Genomic DNA, 25,446 nt, shown 5'->3' on the forward strand with positions numbered 1-25,446 from the left:
CTAGAACTAGAAGCCATTAAGTTAATCTTAATTTCTACTTTCAATATTCTTGTGTATGAATACACAGTTTGAACTTTCTGAATGTAAAATAATCATTATTTATTATGCGTCATCTATAACTCATTTCTATGTACACGAACTAATAATAACTCCCAACTATACACGATGCAGTCTCGTAAAATCCTTAGGAGTAACATGGGCAATCTTTCTCTTTTTAGCTTCAGTGAATAAACAATGTCTTTGAGCTCGAGGATCATATAATATAAGATTTAAATCAGGGGAGGATCTTTTTATATTAAACCATTTTTCATATCCTGTCTTCGCAGATGAGATTAACTTCACCATAGTACGAATTGATTTCTTGGCCATCTTGTGGTTAGCTGGGTTAGTTTATGTTTATTGGATGACAAGTTGTTTTGCAATTGGAGATCGAATGCTTGAGTTAAAATTTTCATTGATTTTTTTTTTTTCAGTGGTAACCATACAAAACCTTGATTTCCTAATTAAGTAATAAATGACAAATTTCTCTTTGATGCTTTGTGTTTTTGGTCGCTACCAAATATTGTAGTATTTTTAGAAGTATAATAACTGGGGAAAAGAATAAGATCATTGAATCAATTGTAACAAAGTTCCATATAATTGACAATTTGAGATCAATATACGTTTTGAGAAGCATAGTTGATTGCATTCATTCACCTATGTATTTTCTTGGCTTTTGGTTGCAATTCTACGAAATTAGATTACTGGTTCAAAGATTTTCTGACTGTTCATCCTTGGAATATCAAAAGGGCAAGCCTGGACAGCTTGGCCAGTCTGGAGAATAGGTGTAACACACATTGCTTAAGTCTTAATCCTATAGTTCCTGGTTTATATTATGGTTGCTAATTTCTCGTCAACTTCCTAATTTGGAGTTCCACGGCATAATTTCTCTTCATTCTTTTTGAAAAACTCACGCGCGTACAAAATTTGGACACGAAGCAACTGGTGTGGTCGTGGTGGAAAAAAAAATGAAACTTGAAAAAACACAGTTTACTCTTGCCGACATAACAAGCAACATGAAATCATTATCGATACTCATAATATCATTCCTTTGCATGCTCATCAATGCATTGCACATGGAGATCCCATCATCGCCTAACCCATCTCCAGTGTGTATCCGTGACTTTGTACAAAAGGATCAAATGGTGGTTATAAACTTGAAAACCGACGGTAATAAAGGTGATGGACAAAGATTGGATTTGAAAGTAACTGATCTGGTCGGCAACGAATACAGAAACAAGAGGGATATACTCGGTGAAGTCAAGATTGCATTCACATCTCATGACAATGCTGCTTTTGACATTTGTTTCACTAACCACCAAGAAAAGAAATGGGGTAGAAACTCCAAAATTCTGTTTATTAGAAACGTCGAATTGGATATTGAAATTGGTGCTGCTGCTAGAGATTGGAATGCTTTGCAAGCCAGTGAAAAGTTGAAGCCTATTGAACTTGAATTGAGAAAGATTGAAGGATTGACTAGTGAAATTGTCGAGGAATTACAATACTTGAAGGCCAGAGAAGAAAGAATGAGAGATACTAATGAATCTACCAACTCTAGAGTTAAATGGTTTTCCATCACTGTTATTTTAGCCCTTATTGGATTGGGTGTTTGGCAAATTCAATATTTAAGACACTATTTCAAGGTCAAGCATATCATCTAAGTTTGCAATTTATATATACCTTACCATGTGTTTTTTAATATATCAACATAGCTTTCAAAATAAACTTCTTGTTTATATTTTTCTGCTTGTTCTGTAGTTATTGAAAATTTCTCCAATGGATCATTGCATTGATCAACATACTCTTCAAATACACCTGTTCTAAGCACATCGGCCTTTTCACATATATCAAATATTGTATCTACTTCAATACTGTCCTTGTCGTCTAAATCGTTAACCACTTGGGTAAACAACCAACTCAAGACAAAGTTGAACTTGAGCCAGGTTTGTAGAAAACTGTTGAACGAAACAAACGTTTCATCCTCCGTAATCAGCAAGTAAATGTTACTTGTTCCCATCCATTTTAATACTAATTGCAAATTTTCATCTTGCTCACTTGTAAGTCTAAAGTCAAATTGGGGAACCCCAGTTATTTCAGTTAGAAAATACTGTGAAAGAGTAACCAAAAAGCTTTTCCTATACATAAGCTCGATGTGGCTTTCGGAATGTATGCTATAGTAAAATTCAATCAAGTAGTTATAGTCCATAGTCAATAATTTTTGTGTTAGCTGCTTCAATAGTTGAGACATGGATGTGCTACTTGAATCATCCTCATTCTTAAGAAAGGACCAGTAATAGACCATATTGACTATTTTAAAACGAAGATTTAAGGAATGTAAGTTATCTTGCTTATTTTGAGTTAGTGCTGGTTCGCTCTTTTGAAGTAAATCCTTTTCATACAGGTAGCATGACTTTGGGATAGGCGAATCTCTATGAGACAATCCATTGAAAACAAATTCGATTAGTCGATCGTACCAACTCGCTTTAAAATGGGCCAATTGAGTAATTAGTCTTTGGAGTAAATCACCTTTCTGAACAAGATCAATTTCAACGAGGGTGAATATTAACTGGAGGACATTACTATGGGTGGTGTATATTGCATGGTAATTTGAATACGAATTAGAACTCTTTCCACAACAGTAAAATGTCCAGTTGATTAAATTCCATATTGTGAAGTTCTTCTTTGGGTGGAGTCGTTTGCTGAGGATTACATCGCCAAATACTTTTATTCTATCCCATTTATCATGACTTATCAGTTTGATTTCTTCCTTCTTCAAAACGGTCCCGTTAACTCGATTGAGAAATGTCAGAAGGTTGTTAATTTCTGGATGTTCCATTTCTAAACTATTGGTAGTATCCAAACTTGTAAACTTACTAACTTCTTCTCTCATACTGTCAATCTCGTCTTGAGTATTGGCCAATATTGGCAGTTCTTCCTCTGAGTCACTGACTTCACCTATGATAGGCTGTTTTTGTTTCTTTCTTGGAGATGTTTCAATCATGTTCATTATATCACCAGTTCTCCCGTCAGTAGTATTTATTTTCTTCTTTGGTGATTTAACAGTTTGTTTGACGACATATTGCAGTTCAGCAAAATCTTCAATGAATTCAATAAGATTGGAATATAGTGGCTCATTATCAGATTCAATGTATTTGTTTAGTATAAACACAGCACGGTCTCTAAGGGAGGTATCTTCGTTAGTTCTTGATGCCAATGTAAATAGTATTCTAATGATATCTACAGAAGGTGTTAATAACTGACTCAAAGTCAGTTCCAAATGAGTTAAAAGTTCATCAAATTGTTTAGTGTTGGTTAAGTCCTTGTCTGTATCATCAAGTATCAACTTATCTATGAATTTACTTTGATTAACATGTATCGTTTCTAGTGGAATAGGCATTAGTTTGGTGTTTATCGATCTGGATATATTTTGATCTGCCAAAAAAAAAATAAAAATTAAAATTAAATACTTATCTGAAAAGCTAAAGAATGTCACTAACTGTAAGTAACAACAGTACCACACATATGAGATAATACTAACAGTATCAGTTCTATACAACTACAGGAAATTTTAAAGTTGAATTATATATAACAAAACAACATAGTCATATACTAGAGAATTTTATGCGACATGTCGCCAAAGGCTCATATGAAAACAACAGGATATTAAGATTTGTTCCTGAGTTTATATTACAAACAGGATCTCCGAATAATCGAAGTAAGTATTCAATAGAGGCAGATTCTGAACATCCCCTTGATGCAGCAATTAATCAGGAAGTAATCGGTAAAAAAGAGGTCAAGAGAGGTACCTTGTTTACTATAAATAATGAGGATAACATTGGATCACAATTTTTTATATTATTAGATACTAAATATGCGGATCAACTCGATCAAGGGAACTATACTGCCATTGGTGAAATAATTGACGGTTGGCATGCAATTGAGCAAATAGAACTGGTCATTGAAGTTGTTGATCATCCTTCCAGTAAACCAGTTGGGAAATGGAAGAATAAAGCATGGATAGAAAGAATTGAAATTCATAATAATCCGTTTGTACCAAGCTAACCATTCCAATGTATCAAACAGATTTTTATAGATAGAGTCTAATATCGAAAGCTAGTCCAATTCACCTAAGTTTCCCAAAATTTCTGCAAAGTCTTTAATAGTAACACACGCCCCTTCTTTAGTCATATAATTAAGTAGATTACCATTAGAATCATGAGAACAACACCCCAACATATCAATCAAGAACAGTTCACTAATTGGTTTCCTAGTCTCAGGATCATTATCCAAGTTCAAGTTGCTCTTGACCTGTTTAAGATCAGGAAGTGCAAGTTTGTAATGTTCAATATTGGAACTATCAGAAACAAACAACCTCCAACTTTCTCGAATGTGTTTGTAGTTATTTCTGAATTTGACTAGTCGATTCACATTGAATAGGAGCTTGTCTATATCTATAATGTCTATTATATCTGATGGGGCGCGTATGGCATTGGTAATAGTGTAAGCCTTGATCAATTGAAAAGACATACTCTGTTTAATATTTGATGGGTCTATCAGAACATCTCTATTTCGTATGAAATTGTAATAATATTCTACTGACTCAACAATATCATCGGTAAATATAGCTGGAATCCTTAGGTTTTGTAGTAATTCAGGTAATTCCTTCAAATGAAGGTCGTCATCGTCACCTAATAACTCTGAATACTCGTCTAATATCTCATCTTCGGTATCAGCATTTATTTTCTCAAATATATCTAAATTTGACTTGGTCTTTCGTGGAGGCATATGATTGTATTACTAATCGGATAAGAAAACTACCAACGCGACACCAATTTTTCAATGCTAATTTTTTTTTAATAAAAAAGAAATCAAACAAGTATAGAGATAAGCTCCATGACTATGTCTGAACAACCATCCATAAAAACTACATTAGTTGAAGTTACTGATAAACTACAAGATCCACCTTGTAGAATATTCTTCAAGAATGAATATGAACAGCCATCGGGAAGTTTTAAACTTAGAGGAATGGGACATTTAATCCACGAATCAATCTCCCAAGCTAAAGCCCAAGGAAAGAGTAACGTCAGGGTGTTTTCCAGTTCTGGTGGTAATGCTGGGTTGGCAGCTGCTTACTCGGCAAAGTACTATGGATTACCATGTACTGTAGTTCTTCCGGATACTTCCAAGGCTAATGTTATTGCTAAGTTGCAATCTTTTGGCGCAGAGGTTATCATCCATGGTAAACACTGGGGTGAAGCTGATTCATACTTGAAGGAACTTGTTGCTGGATTGGATGACTCAGAATATCCTGTTTATTGTCATCCTTTCGATAATGCATTGTTATGGCAGGGTCATGGAAATTTCATTGATGAATTAACAGAACAGCTTTCCGCAGAGGACCTCGCTAAAGTTAAAGGAGTTGTTTGTAGTGTTGGTGGTGGTGGCCTTTATAATGGTGTAGTTGAAGGATTAAAGAGAAACCCTGCCCTCTGCAAAGTTCCTATTCTTGCTATTGAAACAAAACAAGCACCAACTTTCAATGAAGCTATCAAGCAAGGTAAAGTCGTTCATTTATCCCAAGTGAACACATTAGCTACTTCACTTGCATCACCATACCTTTCTGAAAAATCATTGGAGAATCATTCATCTCATAAAACCCATGTGGTTGAGATAGAAGACTTAGATGCAGTACAAGGTGTCCTTGACATGTACGATCTCTTTGGGCTCATGGTTGAACCAGCATGTGGTGCATCAGTTTCGGTAGCTTTCAAAAGACAAGATTTACTTAAATCGTTTGATGTTAAGTCCGATGATATTGTTGTGGTTATTGCATGTGGTGGGTCTGGGGTAACCGAGGAGATTTTACAACAATATAGAAGTTTAGTATAGAAAGTAAACAATAGACAACACAATTTTTTTAGATTCGGATTCTGTTTTTCTTGTTATCACATGCTTTCCTATTTGGGAAGTTTTACGTACAAGAAAATGGCAACACTAATTTATATGATTCATTTGTACTATCTCCTTGGCATATACCTTGCTTGAACAATCCTTACTGTTATAGCTACCTTCAGTGAATAGTTGTGTTGAAATACCCTAATAAAAATTGATCAACTACTAAAGTAAGAGGTAAGTTACAATGTCACAACCAAAATCAAGTTGGCTACCTCTTTGGAACAACAACACTGCCAGCGAACCTGCTTCAAGAGCAGATTCACCACCCAAAGCAGAACCAATATCTAAATCACCTCCACCAATACCTACTACTAATACCCTCCGCACTAAACGAAAGCTATCCACCACTTCAAGACTGCCGCCACCGCCACCACCTCCAGCTCCAGCTCCAGCTCCAACACGATCGCCACCACCACCACCACCACCACCACCACCACCTAAAGCAAGACAGACCCTAAAACACAAGTCATCCACTACATCCCTCGCATCCTTAACTTCTGGTAACTGGTTAGGATGGAAAGGACAACAACATCAACCTTTGCCTGATGACCAAATAGTCAACAATCAAGATGTGAATGAGGTGATTCAAGATAACAACGATGAAATGGACGATACAGTAATGAAACGAAGTAAAAGTTGGGCATTCTGGAATAGCTCAACTCAACCAACGGAACCCAAACCCACACATCTTTCCAACACGGTGGTGAAATCTAACCACTCAGCACTTACTAAAAATGGAGAGGTTACTCCTGATGATGCCGTGTTGTATAAACCTCACGATAAAACCACCCAATTTAACCAAATCAATACCCATAAGAATGAGAACTTGAAAGAGAATTTGATTGTTCCTGACTGGAACAAGTGCTTGCCTAATTCGCATACAACTGGTTTGTTTAACAGCAGCACAACGGCTAATCCTTTACAGAGTTCTGATTGGAAAGGATTCTTGCATCAATTATATAACAAGATTGGATTCAGCAAGAATGAAAAGTCAGATCAAGAGTACAAGTTATATGGGAAATCACTTGGAATACTTCCTCACGAAAAACAAGGCTGTTTGCCAAATTATAACAAGTACTACCAAACAGAATATCATTTCGACCAACAGACTCAAGTAGAAGAAGATGCAACTGATCCTAATTCAATCACTATTGATAATGATTCACTGGGAAATCTACTCATTAATGATGATACCAATAAAACACAAATCATCACCAGTAAACCTACTCATTTAAAGAAAATCAAGAATATACTTATTATTGGTGTGCATGGCTTCTTTCCCACTAAAATGATTAGACCTATTATTGGTGCACCAAAGGGAACATCCTTGAAATTTGCCAATGAATCAGAGAAAGCTATTATTAGATATTGCATTGAAAATAATTTGATTACTGAAACCGAATCAAGTGTATCCATTCAAAAGATTGCTTTGGAGAAAGATGGAAAGATTTTTGAACGTGTTGATTTCTTTACTGAAATATTAACTAAATGGAAGACGGAACTTAACAATGCTGATTTTATATTCTTTGCTTCCCATTCTCAAGGATGTGTAGTATCTGTGATACTTCTTGCTAGGTTGATAAGTGAAGGAATATTACTTGATGCAATCCATAAACGTATTGGTATCTTAGGTATGGCTGGTATCAATAATGGTCCATTCTATGGAACTGACCAATCATTATTCATGAAGGCATATTCTACAATTGAACATGATTCCCTACTTGAATTATTTGAATTCACAAAATTTGGAAGTAAGCAATCGTTAGTATATACCAAGTCTATTCAAACTGTAATCAATTACAATGTCAAAATTTGCTTTATTGGAAGTATAAATGATCAATTGGTTCCGTTATATTCAGCATTGGCTTCGCACATTTTCCATCCTAATATCTACCGAGCTTGTTATATCGATTATACAACCAATACCCCCGAGTTTATTCTGAAGTTGGTTAGTATTTGCTGTGAATTGATGAATAGAGGGTATTTCGATTGTAATGTATTAAAAGAATTGAGTATCTCATTAGTCGGAAATTTAACTGGTGGTGGACATTCCAAAATCTACAATGATGGTAAGGTATATGATTTGGGTGTGAAGTTTATTCTTGACACTGATGATATAATCATTCCACCAATACAAGAACAACCAGAATTAATGGGTCTACCAGAAGTCAATCGAGTATTTGTGAAACAATTTAATATTTCTAAAATTGGGACTAATCCATTCATACTTCCATGGTGTTTACGTAGTTTGTTATTCAATATCGAACGGAACTACCAGAATGGTATAGAGGAGATTAAATTATTGGATGAATTGTTTGATTTGTGGAAACCAGATAGTAAAGTTTTGAAGGAGTTGAAGTTTAGACTTAAGGGATTGAAGTCTAGTAAACTTTAGGATATATATATACAGCTAGCATTAATAAAATATGAGTTATAGAAATTAAATGTAGAATTTTTAACCAAATTCTTTTGCAACCAAGGGGATTTAAATTGAAAGATTTGATTTGAATAATAAACATAAGCTACATAGATTAACTTCTTTACAATGAAGTATACAAAGTAAACAAAAATCGATCAGTATCACTAGTATCTGGCCATTGACTAATTCAAACAATAGCTAAAAAGACTAGAGAAGCCAATACCAACATGGATTTGTGAGTTGAGCAGGCCGAATTATCGAGAACGTCTCGACGTTTATGTCCTTTACCATTACCACCGCCTTTATCGTTACCTTTACCATTTCCATTATTGTTATTTGATTTTCCTTTGCTGTTGCCGTGATTGTTGTTATTGTTGTTGCTATTACCATTTCCATGATTGTCGTTGTGGTTATTGTTTCCGTTTCCATTAGTATGACCATCATTATGTTCCTTTCCATGACCATTGTCGTGATTATCATGATTATTTGAGTTTCCATTACCATTATGGTTATCGTTACCATGGTTGTTTCCGTTGCTGTTATTTCCATGATTATTATCATGACCATTTCCATGATTATTATCATGACCATTTCCATTGTTTCCATGCCCATTGGTTGGTTTGGGGGTTGGGCAGCTCTTACTGGATGAATGAGATTTAGTGCTCAGACGGTAAGTAGAACCTGCTACTGAGCTTGAAGTTGAAGTCACCACTGAGCTGGAAGTAATTTCAATGCTGGATGAAGTTGACACTTCACTTGAAGTTTCTAGCTCAATAGTTGATTCCGGTGCAGGTGGAGTTCTAATATTTAGAGAACATGAACAACCACCCTGATTCGCTCCGCTTGGAACAGAGCCATCGTATTTTATTCTCACCTGCTCAGAATTGGAACTAGCAATAAATAGTCCTAAATCATACCCAAAACCTATATTCACATAGATTTCGTAAATCGCAATATAAACTACCAAGTATCCACTACCACTAAAGTAGTTCATGGTAATATAACCTTGATTTGGAAAACCAATAAAGTTTCCATTCCCAAAGTTAATTAATTTCAACCGCAAAACTTGAGGGGTATTTACTATATAAAACCCATTACTCGGATCTTCAAAAACAACAGTAGGTTCAAAATCCGAAGCAGCAGATTGAATATAAACCGTTGATTGCGAAAGAGCATAGCATCCTTTCCCAGATGCATTTTCAATATTCAGCACAAATTCGTGCAAGCAAATATTTCCTGTATTAACAAGTCCATGAAAAAATGCAATGGGCCCAGTATAAAAAGTTGCCCAAAGAGTCAAAGACCCAGTGTTATCAAGATCAGTAAAATCAACAATTGAATGACCAGTGTTCACCACAAATTCACCACTATTTCGACTGTTACTCCTAAATGGAAGATAAGTAGAATCTGGTAAATCAAACAATACGTAGCCACTGTTGTCCATGGTTTGGATATCTATATTGGTCAAACTGTCAGCTAGAAAAAAGAACTGTCCCAATGATCTAACTGTTAAGGAAGTAAGATAAAGTTGGATCGAATTCAAAAGTTCTAATACCCCAGTTGATTCAATAAGATACAGTTCCCCTAACACCAGCGCACTGGTTATAGTTGTCGTAGAGCTCACATCGAGTGCAATCACACTGGTAAGAAACAAGAATAAACTAGCTAATAATTTCATTTTCACTATTGTTGCAAATTACATAGACGAGATATTGAAAGATGCATGAAAACAATGGAGGTATTTATACTTGGCAAATTTACGGAGATCCTGAATATGCTTTTTGCTCCACTTTCTGTTACGGACTAAAGAGCAATATTTTAACCTAAGTGAAATTTCTCCTATTGTTGCCAGTACTACCTTGTAGTTGTCAGCAATATACAAGTGTGATCTAATCTAGAATTCCCGTTTTGACATTTACTTACGAGCAAATAAAAAGTATTTTTGCAACAATTTTTTTTTCTTGGCTATTTGCAGGCGTTCAAACATCATTTACGTTGAAAAAAAAATACCTCTTTTTAGGAGCTGCTATACTATTGATCAGGAGAGGAGAACTGATAAAAGGGACTGACATTGCAATAGTACCCCAAATTCATAATTTTTTTTTGCAATATCGCCTGAGTGAAAATTTTACTTGCATTCCTGATAAAAATATGTATACAATAATAAAACAATTGGTAGAGGAAGGGACTAGTAAAAGACATAATATGATACCAAAATCACATAAATAACAATAAAATAAGCAAAATAGAAACAAAACTAGAAGTCGATAATGACATTTCTGGATAGGAATTTTCCCAATTTCAATTCTTTCAAGTAAATCTACATTCTTTTTCTTTTTGCAAGCTGGAAATTTGAACTTGTATGGATTACTAAATGATATATTACTTGCTCCCAAATGATACTCAAAGTTGTTTGAAAAGCTCTTGCTTTGTATTCTCTAATCTAAGGGAAGTAGGGGCAAAACATCAAGGATAAAAATAAGAAGAAATCAGAGAGATCTACAAGAAACAACGTGTATTACTTCACAAAGAAATCTGATTTTGTTTTCGGTATTTTCATTCGTTACAATATATAATGCTTTTAGTATTAGACCTACAAATGCCAATTTGTTGTACTACACCAAAGTCTTGGTCCTTGAGCAATTCTATATCACTGGGGGTTTCTTTTTCAGTAATCACATAATCATATACGATATTGCTAAAGATAAAAGACAAAAATAGATTGGCATTGCCGTAGTCAATGAGGAATTTTTCGAGTTTTGGTTTCCTTCCCCCTTATCGTCATTATTGCTTGAAGTACTCTCAGCTTCAGACACAGGAGTAGGAGACGTTGCTTCTTTAACCGGTGGAACAAAGGAACAAGCGCACTCTGCACGTTTGGTTCCATTAGAAGGAGTAGTCCCATTGTAACTTATGTGCGTGTTGCGCTTGTCTGTATCTTTCTCCACAGTAATTCCTTTTTTATCGTAACCAGATCCGATATCTAATGTAAGGTTTTTACCTAAAAAGTCTAAAATTAAGCTGCCATTTGAATACAGGAAAGTTCTATATGTATCGTGAATAGTGATATATTTCACGTTTTCAAAATTGACAATATGTATAGTTAAATCATTAAAAGTGGATTCTAGGTAAATATGATTATTTGAGCCTTCTAGAACAAACGTTGGGGAAAAATACTCGGGTGATCTCGATATAATCACAGTGGAATTCAAAAAAGCATAACAACCAGCTCCTGTTGGCCAACTTAATTTTACTACCTGCTCGTGGAAGCACATATCTTTTGTGTTGTTGACGACACTATCCAAATACACCGATCCTTCCTGGCCCCAGAAAGTGATGGACCCTGTATTTTCAATCAGACCCATACGCACATTTAAAGATTGACCATAAATAACTAATTCGCCATCATTACGATTGTCGCTCCAAGCTTTTATAGAACCCAGTTCCACATCCAGTGTGTCAAACAAAATATATCCGCTATTATTTAAATTCTGAATCTTCACTGCCGGTTCAATGTTGGTTTTATAGAAAAATTGACCCAAGTCTTTGACAATAAAATCAAAAATATCTAGGTTAGCCACATTCAAAAGAGTCAATATGCCACCAGATTCAACATCAACCAGTGCCGAAAGATTCCTAGTTTCCATGGTATCAGTTCCAGTAACTTGTATTTCAATACTAATAGGTGTAGCAGCTTGAGTTGCAATTGCTTGCACAAACAAACACACAATAAATGTTGCGAGGGTTGTCATTTTTCAGGTGAATGTTAGGTTCTACTATGAAAGGTATCCAATAGTAGTGAAATTTGAAATCAAGACACAGTATTATATTACCTATCGCCCTATTTTTTTATGTTTTCGATCATTCTTGGGTTTTAAATATTTAAATGCTGTATATCTCGTTTCAATTGCAGATGAAATTCAGGATTGGGGGGTAGTTTTCATAATTCTCAACTACGAAAACCTCTTTCAATTTATATGATATTAAAGGAAACTATTTAAAATTAGCATCTACATTATTTTTTTCTTGGTAATTGTAGATACGGTCCTCGCATTTACGTTTACAAAATATTAATTTCTTTCAAAGATCTGTAATATTATAAAATTAACTAGTTCTTAGTTCCGTAAAACTTTTTATCAGATATATATCAATAATAATATCAAACTTTGCAATAAAGCATATATTGGCATGAAAACACCCGAAGAAACATTTGTAGAACTAGTGTCATCGCTGTCGTCTGTCTCAGCAAATGCACTTTCCTCTACCTCGCTAGTTTCCTTTTCAATTGATTCCGTCGCCACTCCTTCAATGCCCTCCTTAGTATGTAAAACACAGGAACAATATGGGTCGTTTGCTCCTCTAATAGGCGGAGCTTTATTATACCTGACATATACCATCAGCAGGTCTTTTGTTACATTAATATCGCCTAGGTTGTAATCGTAGCCAATATTCAACGTAATATAGTAATTTTTGAAAAAAAGCATTATTTCACCGGCTATGTAACCAAATCTATCATAACTATCATCTGGAACGGCAACATAGTTTCCATTTCCAAAATTAGCTAAATCAATTTGAGTGACGTTCGTAGTGTTTATCCACACCCCGTTGTTCAGGCCCTCAAAAACTAAATTGAGGAAATCTTCTGATGTATTGTTAATGTAAACTGTGGAGTTTCTAAGCGCCGTGCATCCACGCAATTTCACATAATCAAGAATAGCTAATTGCAGGTGAAAGCAAGTATTTCCCCTAATGTAGCCCTTCTTTAAAAAAACATTTCCGGAATCCCCCCAGAAGATCATGGAATTATCATCAATAATATCTACCTCGTCTATCTTTACGTTCACGTCTTTTCCATAAATAACTAATTTATCCTTCTCGCCATAGTTATCCATAATAACTTTCCGAAATGGTAGGTCTATCTGATCTACTTGCCGTGTATCAATGAGAATAAACCCATTATTAATCACTGATTCAATGGCCATTTTTCCTGGAGGTTCCAAGTTAAGAAGGAATTCACCGGAATTATTGACATTCAAAGACTTAACAAGAAGCTCATTAGTATTAATCGACAATGTTTCACGAGATTTAACACTAATTGATTTTGAAATCTGAGAGGTCGTAGCCGAAGATGTTGTGTTAACTTTGACAGCGTGTGCCATGGCAATCAAATAAGCAATAACCGAGACTAGTAATTTCATTGTTGCGATATTTTACGGTTTTGCGAGTGAGGCTTTTGCAAGGCTTGTGATTGAACTAAAAATCCTCTATTTATAATGGATGCCATTTCTCCATCCGTTTTAAAACGAAAATTAGGATAAAGTCTTGATCATGTATTTGTGTATTTTTAGAATATGTGCTGTGAATCAGTTACGCTGACTTCCACTTACGTTAACTCGATCATAATGTGCAAGGTAAAAAAATATGGTTGCAAGTGTTTTATTTTTTTGGTTGGCTGCATATACGAATTATGTTTTACGTACCACCTGAAATTAATCCCTGTAACAATAATGTACGTGGTATTTTATTGGTGCAAATTCCTATTTGAATGTCTTCATTTAATTGGATTAAATTCTCTGAACATCTAAACTAAAATAATAAACCGTAAGTAAATTTCATTTTGTTTTATGTTTCCGATGCTTCAACTTATGTTAATTAAATCTTATTTCCTTGCATTTTAAAGTTTATTCAGAGGCTCAAGAAAGAATCTTACAAGTTGACCTTGTTCATGTATTGGATATTTCCAGTCTGGGAACAAAACCAATATTGACTTGATAGGATAAATAATGTAATTTCTACCTTGATCAATAGTAGATTGAGGAAAACTGAAAGAGAGAGCAAGACTAATGAGTAATTGCTATATACCCCCATAAGGTCAATATCAGAACTATTAAAGTATACAGCTTATCATTTCAAGAGTGTTTTGTTTTTGTCATTAGTTGAGTGAAATAATTGGAGTCTGTGAATCTAAAAGAGAATAGAGAGAACTTATTAAACAGCTTAGCTGCCACGAATAAACCAGCAAAAATCACAGTCAATGTTTTCAATTATGAATAATAAATTATGTCAAACAATATGTTACATACATTTGATAGTAGAGCTATCACAGTCTTTGCCCTTTGGTAATCCACGTTGAATGGTGTTATCATGAATCACAACATAATCATTAAAGACACTACAAAAGACAAACCCACAAGATAAATAGGTGTTAAAACAGATGCAGAGGAATTTCTCGAATTTTGATTACCATTTCCTTTTCCGTTGTCATCGTCGTTGGTAGAAGAACTTTCGTCCTCAGCCTCAACTGTGCTTGATTCAGCCTCCTTAACAGGTGGATCAGTTTCCAAAGCGCAACCGCATTCTGTTTCATGGGATGTCTTGGAAGGAGCAGAACCATCATAGCTTACAAGGACCCCTGAATCGTCATTTTCCACTGAGATTCGCTCTGAGTCGTACCCCAGACCAATCTCTAACGTGATTCTGAAATCTTCATAGGCAAGAATCAAGCTGCCATTTGTATACAGGAAGTTTTCGTATCCATCATTTGGAGCAGTTACACGTACCACATTCTGAAAATTAACAAGATTGATAACTAAATCTTCGGAAATTTCTTCTAGGTAAACATGATTTTGCGAGTCTTCTAGAACTATTGTTGGGTGAAACTCATCTGGGTTAGAGATGTACACACTAGAATTGGAAACAGCAAAACAACCGGCTCCCTTCGATTGTTTCAATTCCACCAACTGTTCGTGAAAGCATACATCTTTCTTGTTGGTAAATTGTTCCATAGTCACCTCACCTGCATATCCCCAGACAGTAATTGATCCCAGGTTCTCGACCAGATCCATGTGGACATTTAAATGTTGACCATAAACAACCAATTCTCCGTTATTCTCGGTATTGTTCCCCAAATGTAGGTAAGCTCGATCTGCTTCTATGGTATCAAGTAAAATATATCCACTATTGTTCAAGTACCCGATGTCCACTTCTGACCTGACATTGCTTTTAAACAAGAATTGGCCAGAGTTATCAACATGGAAATTAGAAGCATTAAGCTCCTCCATGTTTAGAAGGTTCAATACGCCATCAGATTCAACAACAACTGGTTCTGAAATAGTACTGGTTTCTATAGTGGATGTGGCACTAACTTCGAGTGTTTCTTCGGTTGCAACTGTTTGTGCAAGCAAACAAATAATAATTGTACTTAATAATTGCATTGTGATGACTTTATGTTGGGAAAGGGAAATTTTTGAGAATTGAAATCAAGAAACAAACTAATCTAATTATGTTAAGTAATCCTTGGGAATCACTAGCTACAAAAAAAAAAACAATCATTCAAGTTTCCGGTCAAGTGAAACACGAGACAATGTTATTGAGTTACTAAAGTATTGACTACAATACGTGGGGTTCCCCTGACTGTTAAATCTAAAAATATGTTCTTTAAAAATTTTCTTGGCAACACTTTCGCATAAACATGCCTCAAGTACTATTTAGAAGTTCTATTTTTTGAGTTAATAAATAGCAATGATATGATATGGCTGAATTGAAGATGCTGTCACACAAAGCACATCTGTGGGTGAAAATATTTAATTTGGTTATTTATACGAAAAGAGGGCTTTTGGATTCCTTTTTGGTAGGAGAATTACAACAATTTCATGTATTTAGATAATTCTTCAACTTATCGCTAATACAATCTAATTCAACACAATAGAAAAGCTATAAGACCACGCTCTCAGTTCAAATACACAATATAGGGTGCTAATTGAAGGTTTTAAGGAAATACGAGAAATATCGATTGCGGTTAACCAGTCAGCAGCGTTAGTAGACCGGTCGGAAATGAAATCTTATCATGAAAAATAATGGTGCCATGCAGGACGATCACGAAAGTGAGAGGACTTAAACGTCACCAAAACGTCAATAAAAAGCCACCGATCTTGCACGTGACATACCAGTTGCGTGATCTCGATAACCACAAATGCCTCGGCAAGTCGAATGAGCTAATAAACGATTGATCTGAGTTCTTGGCGATATCATCAGATTAGGTTTCTTTAGTTAGATCGAGCCCGAGGACCAAATAATTTAGTTAGCTAGAGTTTGACGAGGAGGAGGGGGGGGAGGGGGGTGAAACCTTGCAATTATTCGTATTTAAATGAGCAATGGGTTTTACTGCCATTCTCACAAATCATCCACACGTTGCTCCGTGAAACAACAAAAGACCACCTGTTGACCAACCTCTACGCAAATATCGAAAAGGTACACTTTCGTATGTTGCAACTGGTAGCAAGTTCTTGCTAAAAATCAAAACACAGTGACGCGTAAAATTTCTCCGAAATCATGCAGGGCAAACACAATAGGCGCAGAAAAAAAAAACTTTGTCTTTTCACTTTGTGAGTTGCGAGCGTTCCCCCATCAACAACAAAATCAGCAGCAGCAAAGGTGGAAATTTACGTACAAAAATCGGCAACACATAAACAAACCTTTACTAATTTTTTTTTCTCCTTTGTTTTTAGTCTGAAAGTTTCCACATTAGTATACCTCAACCTTCTTACCTATCTTCTGTTTGATTAACGAAGAAACAATCCATCCATCACTACAAGAGCTGGATCACACGGCTAAAATTTTTTTTGTACACAAATCATGTTAGCTATAGATGAGAGTGAGGCACAAACTCCGGACACTTCAGATCATTCGGCTGACGAATATAAATTAGACAGCACATCACGAAAAACCTCTAATTCTGAGTGGTTAGATCTGCATGATGATACGTTGCTGGCATTGATAAAGCAACCAATACCATTTGTCAATATTGTTTTCAAATTCCTGCAGTTTGATTGGCAAGTAGCTGCCAGAAAAGTTTTGGAAATATCCAACATTCATCATGAATGGGTAAGGAAGATATTAATTTACATCTGCCTTTACCATCCTGATATGAGCGAACATGGAATCAAAACAGTAATGCTGTCTTGCAACAGTTCACTTGGCCAATTAATACCTAGGTATACATCTTGTGTTAATTCCGTTACAGCCAAAAAATGTGATAAAAGTGATTTAGAACTCCTTCATTCAATGTACACATATGATCTAACAAGAACTGGGTTATCCAACGCATTACCAAATATGACTATAGAGGAATGCAAAGTTTTAGTTCAAAAATTTGCCGATTATTTGTATTTCACTCCCAAGGAAACCGAATATCTCACAAATAACCTAGATAAACCAGTTGAGGAATTGACCCATGAATTACCGTTAAGAACACAACATTCAATCACTTGTAAAATACGTGTAACGCTCAGGGCAAAGAACAAAACCAAGATAGATCGACCAAAACAACAGCAGCAGCAGCAGCAGCAGCAGCAGCAATCCGTCAAAAAGGAGTTGAGTAAAAGGATTTCAAAGGTGAAAGTGGAATCATCGGAATTGAAGCATGGACCACTTACTGAAGATGAAAGAGAGTATTTGCAAACTTGTATTAATAATGATTTAACATTAAGTGGTCTTGAAGAAACCTTCACTAATAGACCTATTGGAGATATTATCCGACTAATAAAAGAAGAAAATGATTCTATACCATTTACTTCTGGAGAAAAGGAATTATTAAAAGCAAATATCAAAAATAAGATTTCCGTGGAGGAATGTCTTGATGATTTCCCCATAAGAGATGAAGAATACGTCAGAGACAGATATAAAGAGTATGATTTTGTTTCCACTAGAGTTACCCATTTCAACACCCCAGAAGAACGGTTAGTATATGAAGCAAGATGGGCTATGATGATGACTGGTGATAGTACATCTCGAAGAGCCAGTCGTAAGAGAAAGTTAGAAGAAGATCTTGAAGAAATGCAACGACAATCAGCCATAGTCGTGAAACCTGTAAAAGTTGAATTAACTCCGGAAGATATTGAACGTAGAAAAGTCCATGCACTCAAAATCCAAGAGTCAAGAGAACGTAAAAGGTTAGAGGCTCTTCAAAAAAGGCTCGAATATCAAGCTAGGAAAGCTGCTGGATTAATTCCACAAAAACCTCGAAGTGAAGATTCTAAGCATTATGGATTGAAAGCACTTGTTTCTAGTTCTGAATATTTCCAATCTGTGACTGGTGATAAGAAAAAAGTCGAAGAAGGACAAAAGAGAAGAAGAATACAAGCTGAACATTATACTCCTGAACTTCATATCAAAAAGAAAGTTGTTAGGTTGAAAACAACTGCTAGACAAGCAGAAAAGAAGAAACTTAAACAGGAATTAAGGGAAAAGCAAAAAAAGAAGAAACTTACGGAAAAGGGTAAGCAACGTAAGAAGCCTGGTCCAAAACCAAAGAAAAAGAAGGAAGTTAAGGAGGAGTATATTGAAGAAGAAATAGAAGACGATGATCCTACCCTGGAACCTGAAGAGGAGGAAGAAGATTTTATAAGTCCATATGATCCAATTGATATTAATTCAGATACGTTAATTCCTTTGAACGGTCGTCAACTCTATGTTCCAAGCTTTTATGATGAGAAACCAAGTGTTCCAAAATTGAATTTTGTTAATGTTCCAGAAGATTCTGTGACTAGTGATGACATGACTCCATCCAAGAAAGTCATGACTGACTTAAATGATGATATTTTATTAGTTGATAATTTAGCGGCAGAGATTGTTGCTACTCATAACAAACAATATCGCGATTTACCAATTTCATTCCCACCATTCTTAAGTCCTCTAGGTAAAATCAATCCTTTGAATGAAATCAAGGTAAGGTTTTTACTTTATCCACAACATTGTGAACTGTTTATTCTTGCCGAACCAAAATCTAATGAGTTGGATCCAATTTATGAAATTGTCAAATTGTTTATGATTCATTATTCATTATATTTTTCCCATTCTGATGTCCTTCGAGAAATTATCACTGAAGATTATTGTCATAAATTGGAAAATTCCGTGGAAGAAAACGATTTTTGTGAGTTCATGAATGTGATTGATAAATGGAATACCTTGATGCTTAAACTTTCACCAAATAGCAATGCTGTGGAAGAAATTTTATCCAACAACAAAGACATTAATGCCGGCCCAAGACTGTACTTGGTTAGTCAGGAGATCAAAACCGTGATCAATGATGAAGACTTGAAATTAGAAACTTTCTATGGAGAAATCATGCTTGAATCGGTAAGTCCATCATTCCAACTACTCAGAGAGTTGTCCTTGGATGAAAAGAATGAACCGCGAGCTGAAGTTGGACCCGGCCATGCTGTTGTGCCAATCAATGTTTCTGATGAAGTCAAGGATTTAAAACCGGACAATTATGAAGAAACTTTGTTCAAGAGATTCCAAGAGAAAACCACCGTGTCGAGATTCACAATCCAACAAATTCTTTTACGTGTGTATTCCCGAATTGTTTCTACTGATTCGAGAAAATTACGTTCTTACAAAGCATTCACTGCTGAAGTTTATGGGGAATTGTTACCTTCATTTACCAGTGAAGTGTTGGAAAAAGTCAAGTTACTTCCAACTCAAAAGTTTTATGATTTGGGTTCGGGAGTGGGTAACACTACATTCCAAGCTGCATTAGAGTTTGGAGCTTGTTTAAGTGGTGGGTGTGAATTAATGGAACATGCATCGAAATTAACCAATTTGCAAACTGGATTAATTCAAAAACACTTGGCCATCTTGGGATTGCCATCTTTGAAATTAGATTTCGCCTTGCTGCAAAGTTTTGTTAATAATGAAGCAGTGCGCAATGTGTGTCTTGATTGTGATGTATTGATCATCAACAATTATTTATTTGATGGAGAGTTGAATGCTCAAGTTGGTAGGTTATTAGTTGGTTTACGTCCAGGTACGAAGATCATCAGTTTGAGAAATTTCATTAGTCCAAGATATAGAGCTACTTTTGACACTGTGTTTGATTATTTCCGAGTTGAAAAACACGAAATGAGTGATGTTATGTCTGTTAGTTGGACTGCTAATAAAGTTCCTTATTATATTTCCACCGTGGAAGACAATATTTTGCCTGAATATTTAAGTAATGACTTTGAAAGATCAGTTACTCCAATAGTTAGACTGGGATCAACTACCACTAATGCTAGTGACAGTGTTAGCGCAAGTGTTAGTGTCAGTGCTACCGTCACACCCCAGCAAAGTCCTCAACATAGTCCCGTTCCTTCAAACAGTCCCCCAACTTCTCCTTCCGCATTAAAGTTTATCCTTGATTAGAAGCAATCAATTTTGCACAGACTACATGTTCCAAAAAATGAACATTTGCTATTACTATGTATATTATTTCTTTTTTTATTGTGTATCTATAAAATGCTTATTGTACTATTTCTTCAATTTTCTTCTTCTTGCGAGGTTCGTCCTTGATGGTTCCATTGGTTAGAGGTTCCACTGATCCAGCTCTTGAACTAGCATTAGATGGTTGTTGCCTCTTACGTTTTGTATGTAATGGTCCATCCATTTCTCGTGAGATTGCTAGTAATAACGTACTTATTCTTCGACCGATTTCTTGAGGAGTTCTGGATTGGATATACCAATCGAATTTAAACAAATCGCTATCGGAAATGTCCAGTTTGATCTTCTCATAGAGTCCTTCGGCGGATAATCCATACTTGTGAACACAGAATAGTAAGAATTTATCTTCAGTTTTGGAATAGACTCGCTTCGAGTTGTTGGGAGGGTATTGAATCTTCAAATCTTGCAAGGGATCTTCTAAATTTTCCATCTTGATAGCAAGGAGTTTTTGTTGATTGATTAGTTTCTCGCGCTTCTTTTCCATGGTTTCGATTTGGGAGATGTACTTCTCATAACCTTCGATTTGCTTATACTTTTCCCAGAATACCTTGACATATCGTTCAACTTCTTCTTTGGATTTGTTTCCAAGTGCAGTAGAAATCTTGTCATATTCATTACGGCCGTACTTGGCAGATGCGTGAATAAAATTGGTGAAATCTCTCCGAGACCAAGTATGAAAACTTTCCAGAAGAAGCTTATCCTTTAATTCAACTTCTTCTGGAGTTAACGGTTTGGCGGAATTCACCTTTTGTTGCTCGCGTTCTCGCTTTTCATCACGGGATAATTCATCACGATACTCTTCGGCAAGAAATTCCTCATCAGAATCACCAAAATCATCTAGGGTATATTTGAACTTGATTTCCTTCTTGTATGCCAATTGTTCTTTCTCAAGTAATTCTTCGAGTCCTTCAGGGAAGAATTGATGATCATGTACATTATACGATTTTGGAGCTCTAGGTTTTGCCAGACTCTGCTTGGATGAACCTTTCGAGGAAGGTGGATTCTTTAACACGTCCTTATAGTAATTATCAATAGAATAAGTTTGTTCCTTACGCTCACGTTTAGATGGATTAATCCAAGTGAATCCCAATCCACCATTATTGTCTCTCTTGGCGAAATTATGACCATTCCATTCATAAGCTGACGAATCCGAAGTGAAATTTTGCAAATCCTCTAAACCAAGCTTATTAAATTTGGCATTAAGATTTGCTGTTTTTTCCATCCCCTTTTGTAAAATTGCATCAATGTCATCATCAAGCATGGTCGCTCCTTTCTTGTTTTCAAAAACATCACGAGCACCATGTTGAATCATACCAATCAAATCATCCTTGGTACTACCAACATTAGCGTTGTTATTAAGATTCCTACCTTGTTGAATAACCAACTGGTCCAATCTCAATTTCTGAGCAGCACGCTCTAAAACCTTTTCTTCAATGGCGTTTTCAGTAACAAATCTATAAACTTTAACTTGCTTCTTTTGTCCGATTCTATGGGCACGATCCATGGCTTGTAAATCAGCCTGCGGATTCCAATCAGAATCATACAAAATGACAATGTCAGCACTGGTTAAATTGATACCTAATCCACCGGCTCTTGTGGTAAGTAAAAAGATAAACTTTTCAGAATCGGGCATGTTATAATTGTCAATAGCATCAATCCTATCTTCGTGTGATGTTGATCCGTCAATCCGACAGTATTGGTATTCTCGGAATATACAATAATCCTCCAAAATGTCAAGCAATCTCGACATTTGCGAGAAAATCAATACTCGGCTTCCTTCAGCTTGAAACTTTTTCAACATCTTGTCAAGAATGATCATCTTCCCAGAATTGTTAACTAAATGTTCATCAGTAGTATAAGGAGGTCCTGGCTCAGCACCATCAAACAAATAAGGATGATTACAGCATTTTCTCAATTGCATAACAATGTTCAAAAGTCGAGTTTTACCTTCACGTTTTCCGACAACTCCATTAACAGCATCAATATCTTTTTCCAACAATTTTCTATACCAGTCAACTTGCATCTCAGACATGCCAATGTAGACATTAGTTTCAATTTTAGGTAATAATGAAGTTTCCACGTCTGATTTAACACGACGAAGTAAGAAGGGGCTTAATAACTGGTGCAAATCTTGAACTGCTTGGTCTTGTTTACGCTCTTTTTCATCCTGGTCTAAATCTTTTTGTTGGTCGAAATAATCGTCAAATTGTTCCGAATCTCCAAACACATCAGGCAAAAGGAAGTTCAAAAGGGCCCAAAGTTCATGCAAGTTGTTTTGTAATGGTGTACCGGTGATGAGGAGACGATTCCTGGAATAGAAAAGTCGAATGATTTGCGAAAGGGAACTCTCTTCGTTCTTAATTCTGTGGGCTTCGTCAACCACAATATATTCCCATTTGAATTTCTTTAATTGGGATTTCTCCCTGATTACCATTTCGTAAGATGTAATCAATACATCAAAGTCACAAGCAAGCAATCTATCTTGTATGATTTCTGTTCTAACTTCTTTGTTTCCTTGTAAAACCACAACATTCACGTCAGGAGTCCATTTGGCGAATTCTCGTCTCCAATTATCCAAGGTGGATTTCGGGACAATGACAATAAAAGGTCCATCAATATGTTTTATGTATCTCAAGTAACCCAAAAAGGAAATGGTCTGTAATGTCTTCCCTAGCCCCATTTCATCAGCAAGGATCCCGCTTAGTCTATTTTCATAAAGGGAGATCAACCAGTTCAACCCTTGGATTTGGTATTCTCTCAACTTCCCGCCTTGAACGTATGAAGGCGATTCTGTCAATATAGTGTGCTGCTGATCTTCGTCGTCTTGGTGTTCTTCATCCTGCAACAACTCGGCGTCTTCTTCCTTCTCGGTCTTTCTCGTGCGTGATCCACCTTTCCTGCCTCGCTTCTTGGGTGCCTCTTGAAACAAATGCTGGCTGTCAATTTCCCTGATTCTTCGTTTGAACTCGGGGTCCTTGGATGCGTTCAAATCAATAAATTTACGAAACAACGAACTTAATCCAAGCAAATACTGGAATCTTTTGGTGGCATCGTCCCTCTCGTGGGCTCGGGCTTGTTTTGGGTCGGTGGATAAAAGAAAGCGCTGCTTTCTTTGTTCGGGTGTTTCATGCGGTGGAAGGGAATCGCCGTTGATGGATTGCTTCCGACGTATCATATTGTGTGTGTTGCAGCCTAATATTTTTTTCCGATGAAATATGTATGTGAATATTTAAGTGATCTGGTGTTGGCTTAGATGAGTAGTGGATAGATGCTAGTGCATATGGAGGAAGGAATGTGATTATGTTTTCACTGTGGATTAGAAAAGAACAATAAAGGGGAAATTCAAATTTTTTTTTAAGAAAGGGAAAAAATCAGGGAAAATGAATTTTTGTTTTGTATGTTGGTTTTGTCTTTCGGGTCAAACTTTATAAATTTTGAAAAAAAAAAAAATAAATAAAATAAAACAAACATAAAAAAGAAAAGAAAAAATAAATAAATAAATCGATGCACATATTGCATAATATATCAATGAGAATGCGCATAGCCATATACCCACCGCCAGCAGAAAAAAGAAAAACTAGTGTCTTTTTCTATACAAGTTTTACACAACTATATTTCCCTCAACCAATCCCCAATCAATTCTTTGTAAATTATGCTTGTCTAACCATTCGTTACAGTTTTTAAACACCTTCAGATCAAAGAATCCACGATGTGCAGATAATGGCGATGGATGGACTGTTTTCAAAACAAGAAACTCATCAGGGTGTCTACTTAATTGTTGATTATACTTAATCACTCTTTTCTGCGCAGGACTTCCCCACGCCATAATCACAAACCCTTGGTTTTGCTTGATGTGGTGATCAATGGCAACCTTAATAACTTGTTCAGTAAACATCTCCCACCCTTGATTAGCATGACTGTTGGCCTTGTGTGCTTCAACACTAAGGCAGGCATTGAGTAGCAATACTCCGCGTTTAGCCCATTGTGAGAGATTCCCGCCACCGCCGGCCTTATAGTCAGGAGTTTTAAATTGAGGAAAATCAATTGCTAATGTCTTGTAGATGTTAACTAATGACGGTGGCGGTCTTGTAGGTTCCAATACAGAAAATGCTAACCCATGAGCTTGATTGAAATTATGGTATGGGTCTTGTCCCAAGATTAAACATTTTATGTCTGGCAATGGCGTATAATGAGACCAAGAATAAATCTGGTTTGCTGGTGGGAAAATTGTTTTGCCAGATTGTGACTTTAAAAATTGTTTTAATTTGAGAAAATATGGTTTGGTTAATTCCTTATGCAATGGTGCCAACCAACTGATATGGAGTGTGTTGATTTCAAGTTGTAGTAATTCTCGTTGCTCTGGTGTTAATGATTTGAGCCAATCAAGCTTGTTGAAGTTGTATTGCTTGCACAAATCGCTGTAATTTGATGTGGGTTTGGCTTGTTCCACTACTTCCTCAACTCCAACTTCCTCTTTGACCGGTTCGACTTTCTCAGTTTCGATTTCCACCTTGGCTTTTTCTTTAGTAGTTTCCTTCTTGACATCTGTATTTTCTTTGCTGGAGGGAGACTTCTTAACTACCACCGGCTCACTTTTTGCTGTCACCTTTTTCTTTTTCAAGTTCTTAGCAGCACCTTGATTGTTAAAGAAATCAGTTATAAGTACCCTCTTGGACATTTGTTGCGTACACGTTAGTCTAATTCTACTTGCTATTATTGACCTCCATAAAATGGCCATTATTTACGCGTCGCTGTTTTTCACACTACATATTTTT

At 35.9% G+C, this 25,446-nt stretch overlaps 13 protein-coding genes across 13 annotated transcripts; 4 read left to right on the forward strand and 9 right to left on the reverse strand. All coding sequences in view use genetic code 12, as the record gives it.

Moving 5' to 3' along the window:
* Positions 1–79: 79 nt before the first annotated feature.
* On the reverse strand, positions 80–424 carry SPAPADRAFT_62335 (mitochondrial 54S ribosomal protein bL33m; the record flags this gene model as incomplete). Its single annotated transcript, XM_007376453.1, has 1 exon — positions 80–424. The coding sequence occupies one exon, from the start codon at positions 367–369 to the stop codon at positions 157–159; it is 213 nt and encodes a 70-aa protein (XP_007376515.1).
* Positions 425–1,024: 600 nt separating this feature from the next.
* On the reverse strand, positions 1,025–3,452 carry SPAPADRAFT_67764 (uncharacterized protein; the record flags this gene model as incomplete). Its single annotated transcript, XM_007376454.1, has 3 exons — positions 1,025–1,782; positions 1,842–2,877; positions 2,914–3,452. The coding sequence occupies 3 exons, from the start codon at positions 3,434–3,436 to the stop codon at positions 1,773–1,775; spliced, it is 1,569 nt and encodes a 522-aa protein (XP_007376516.1).
* On the forward strand, positions 1,049–2,733 carry ERV25 (Erv25p; the record flags this gene model as incomplete). Its single annotated transcript, XM_007376455.1, has 1 exon — positions 1,049–2,733. One exon carries the CDS (start codon positions 1,056–1,058, stop codon positions 1,698–1,700), a length of 645 nt encoding a protein of 214 aa, XP_007376517.1.
* A 56-nt stretch (positions 3,453–3,508) lies between the features above and the next one.
* On the reverse strand, positions 3,509–4,842 carry SPAPADRAFT_62337 (uncharacterized protein; the record flags this gene model as incomplete). Its single annotated transcript, XM_007376456.1, has 2 exons — positions 3,509–3,537; positions 3,586–4,842. The coding sequence occupies one exon, from the start codon at positions 4,822–4,824 to the stop codon at positions 4,153–4,155; it is 672 nt and encodes a 223-aa protein (XP_007376518.1).
* Positions 4,843–4,917: 75 nt separating this feature from the next.
* Positions 4,918–6,055, forward strand: SPAPADRAFT_62338 (L-serine/L-threonine ammonia-lyase; the record flags this gene model as incomplete). Its single annotated transcript, XM_007376457.1, has 1 exon — positions 4,918–6,055. One exon carries the CDS (start codon positions 4,933–4,935, stop codon positions 5,926–5,928), a length of 996 nt encoding a protein of 331 aa, XP_007376519.1.
* Positions 6,056–6,609: 554 nt separating this feature from the next.
* SPAPADRAFT_155325 (uncharacterized protein) lies at positions 6,610–8,434 on the forward strand (the record flags this gene model as incomplete). Its single annotated transcript, XM_007376458.1, has 1 exon — positions 6,610–8,434. The coding sequence occupies one exon, from the start codon at positions 6,614–6,616 to the stop codon at positions 8,387–8,389; it is 1,776 nt and encodes a 591-aa protein (XP_007376520.1).
* Positions 8,435–8,600: 166 nt separating this feature from the next.
* SPAPADRAFT_51724 (uncharacterized protein) lies at positions 8,601–10,091 on the reverse strand (the record flags this gene model as incomplete). The annotated part of the gene is made up of 1 exon (XM_007376459.1): positions 8,601–10,091. One exon carries the CDS (start codon positions 10,089–10,091, stop codon positions 8,601–8,603), a length of 1,491 nt encoding a protein of 496 aa, XP_007376521.1.
* Positions 10,092–11,088: 997 nt separating this feature from the next.
* On the reverse strand, positions 11,089–12,538 carry SPAPADRAFT_67769 (uncharacterized protein; the record flags this gene model as incomplete). Its single annotated transcript, XM_007376460.1, has 1 exon — positions 11,089–12,538. One exon carries the CDS (start codon positions 12,163–12,165, stop codon positions 11,089–11,091), a length of 1,077 nt encoding a protein of 358 aa, XP_007376522.1.
* Positions 12,499–13,611, reverse strand: SPAPADRAFT_67770 (uncharacterized protein; the record flags this gene model as incomplete). Its single annotated transcript, XM_007376461.1, has 1 exon — positions 12,499–13,611. The coding sequence occupies one exon, from the start codon at positions 13,609–13,611 to the stop codon at positions 12,550–12,552; it is 1,062 nt and encodes a 353-aa protein (XP_007376523.1).
* A 517-nt stretch (positions 13,612–14,128) lies between these two features.
* Positions 14,129–15,725, reverse strand: SPAPADRAFT_62340 (uncharacterized protein; the record flags this gene model as incomplete). The annotated part of the gene is made up of 1 exon (XM_007376462.1): positions 14,129–15,725. One exon carries the CDS (start codon positions 15,625–15,627, stop codon positions 14,563–14,565), a length of 1,065 nt encoding a protein of 354 aa, XP_007376524.1.
* Positions 15,726–17,365: 1,640 nt separating this feature from the next.
* On the forward strand, positions 17,366–20,596 carry DOT1 (histone methyltransferase; the record flags this gene model as incomplete). The annotated part of the gene is made up of 2 exons (XM_007376463.1): positions 17,366–17,692; positions 17,783–20,596. 2 exons carry the CDS (start codon positions 17,366–17,368, stop codon positions 20,594–20,596), a joined length of 3,141 nt encoding a protein of 1,046 aa, XP_007376525.1.
* A 97-nt stretch (positions 20,597–20,693) lies between these two features.
* ISW2 (DNA translocase) lies at positions 20,694–23,846 on the reverse strand (the record flags this gene model as incomplete). The annotated part of the gene is made up of 1 exon (XM_007376464.1): positions 20,694–23,846. The coding sequence occupies one exon, from the start codon at positions 23,844–23,846 to the stop codon at positions 20,694–20,696; it is 3,153 nt and encodes a 1,050-aa protein (XP_007376526.1).
* Positions 23,847–24,242: 396 nt separating this feature from the next.
* Positions 24,243–25,398, reverse strand: SPAPADRAFT_62343 (uracil-DNA glycosylase; the record flags this gene model as incomplete). Its single annotated transcript, XM_007376465.1, has 1 exon — positions 24,243–25,398. The coding sequence occupies one exon, from the start codon at positions 25,347–25,349 to the stop codon at positions 24,273–24,275; it is 1,077 nt and encodes a 358-aa protein (XP_007376527.1).
* Positions 25,399–25,446: the final 48 nt, after the last annotated feature.

The sequence above is a fragment of the Spathaspora passalidarum genome (assembly GCF_000223485.1).
Source record: "Spathaspora passalidarum NRRL Y-27907 unplaced genomic scaffold SPAPAscaffold_5, whole genome shotgun sequence".
In the NCBI taxonomy this organism is placed as follows: Eukaryota; Fungi; Ascomycota; class Pichiomycetes; order Serinales; family Debaryomycetaceae; genus Spathaspora; species Spathaspora passalidarum.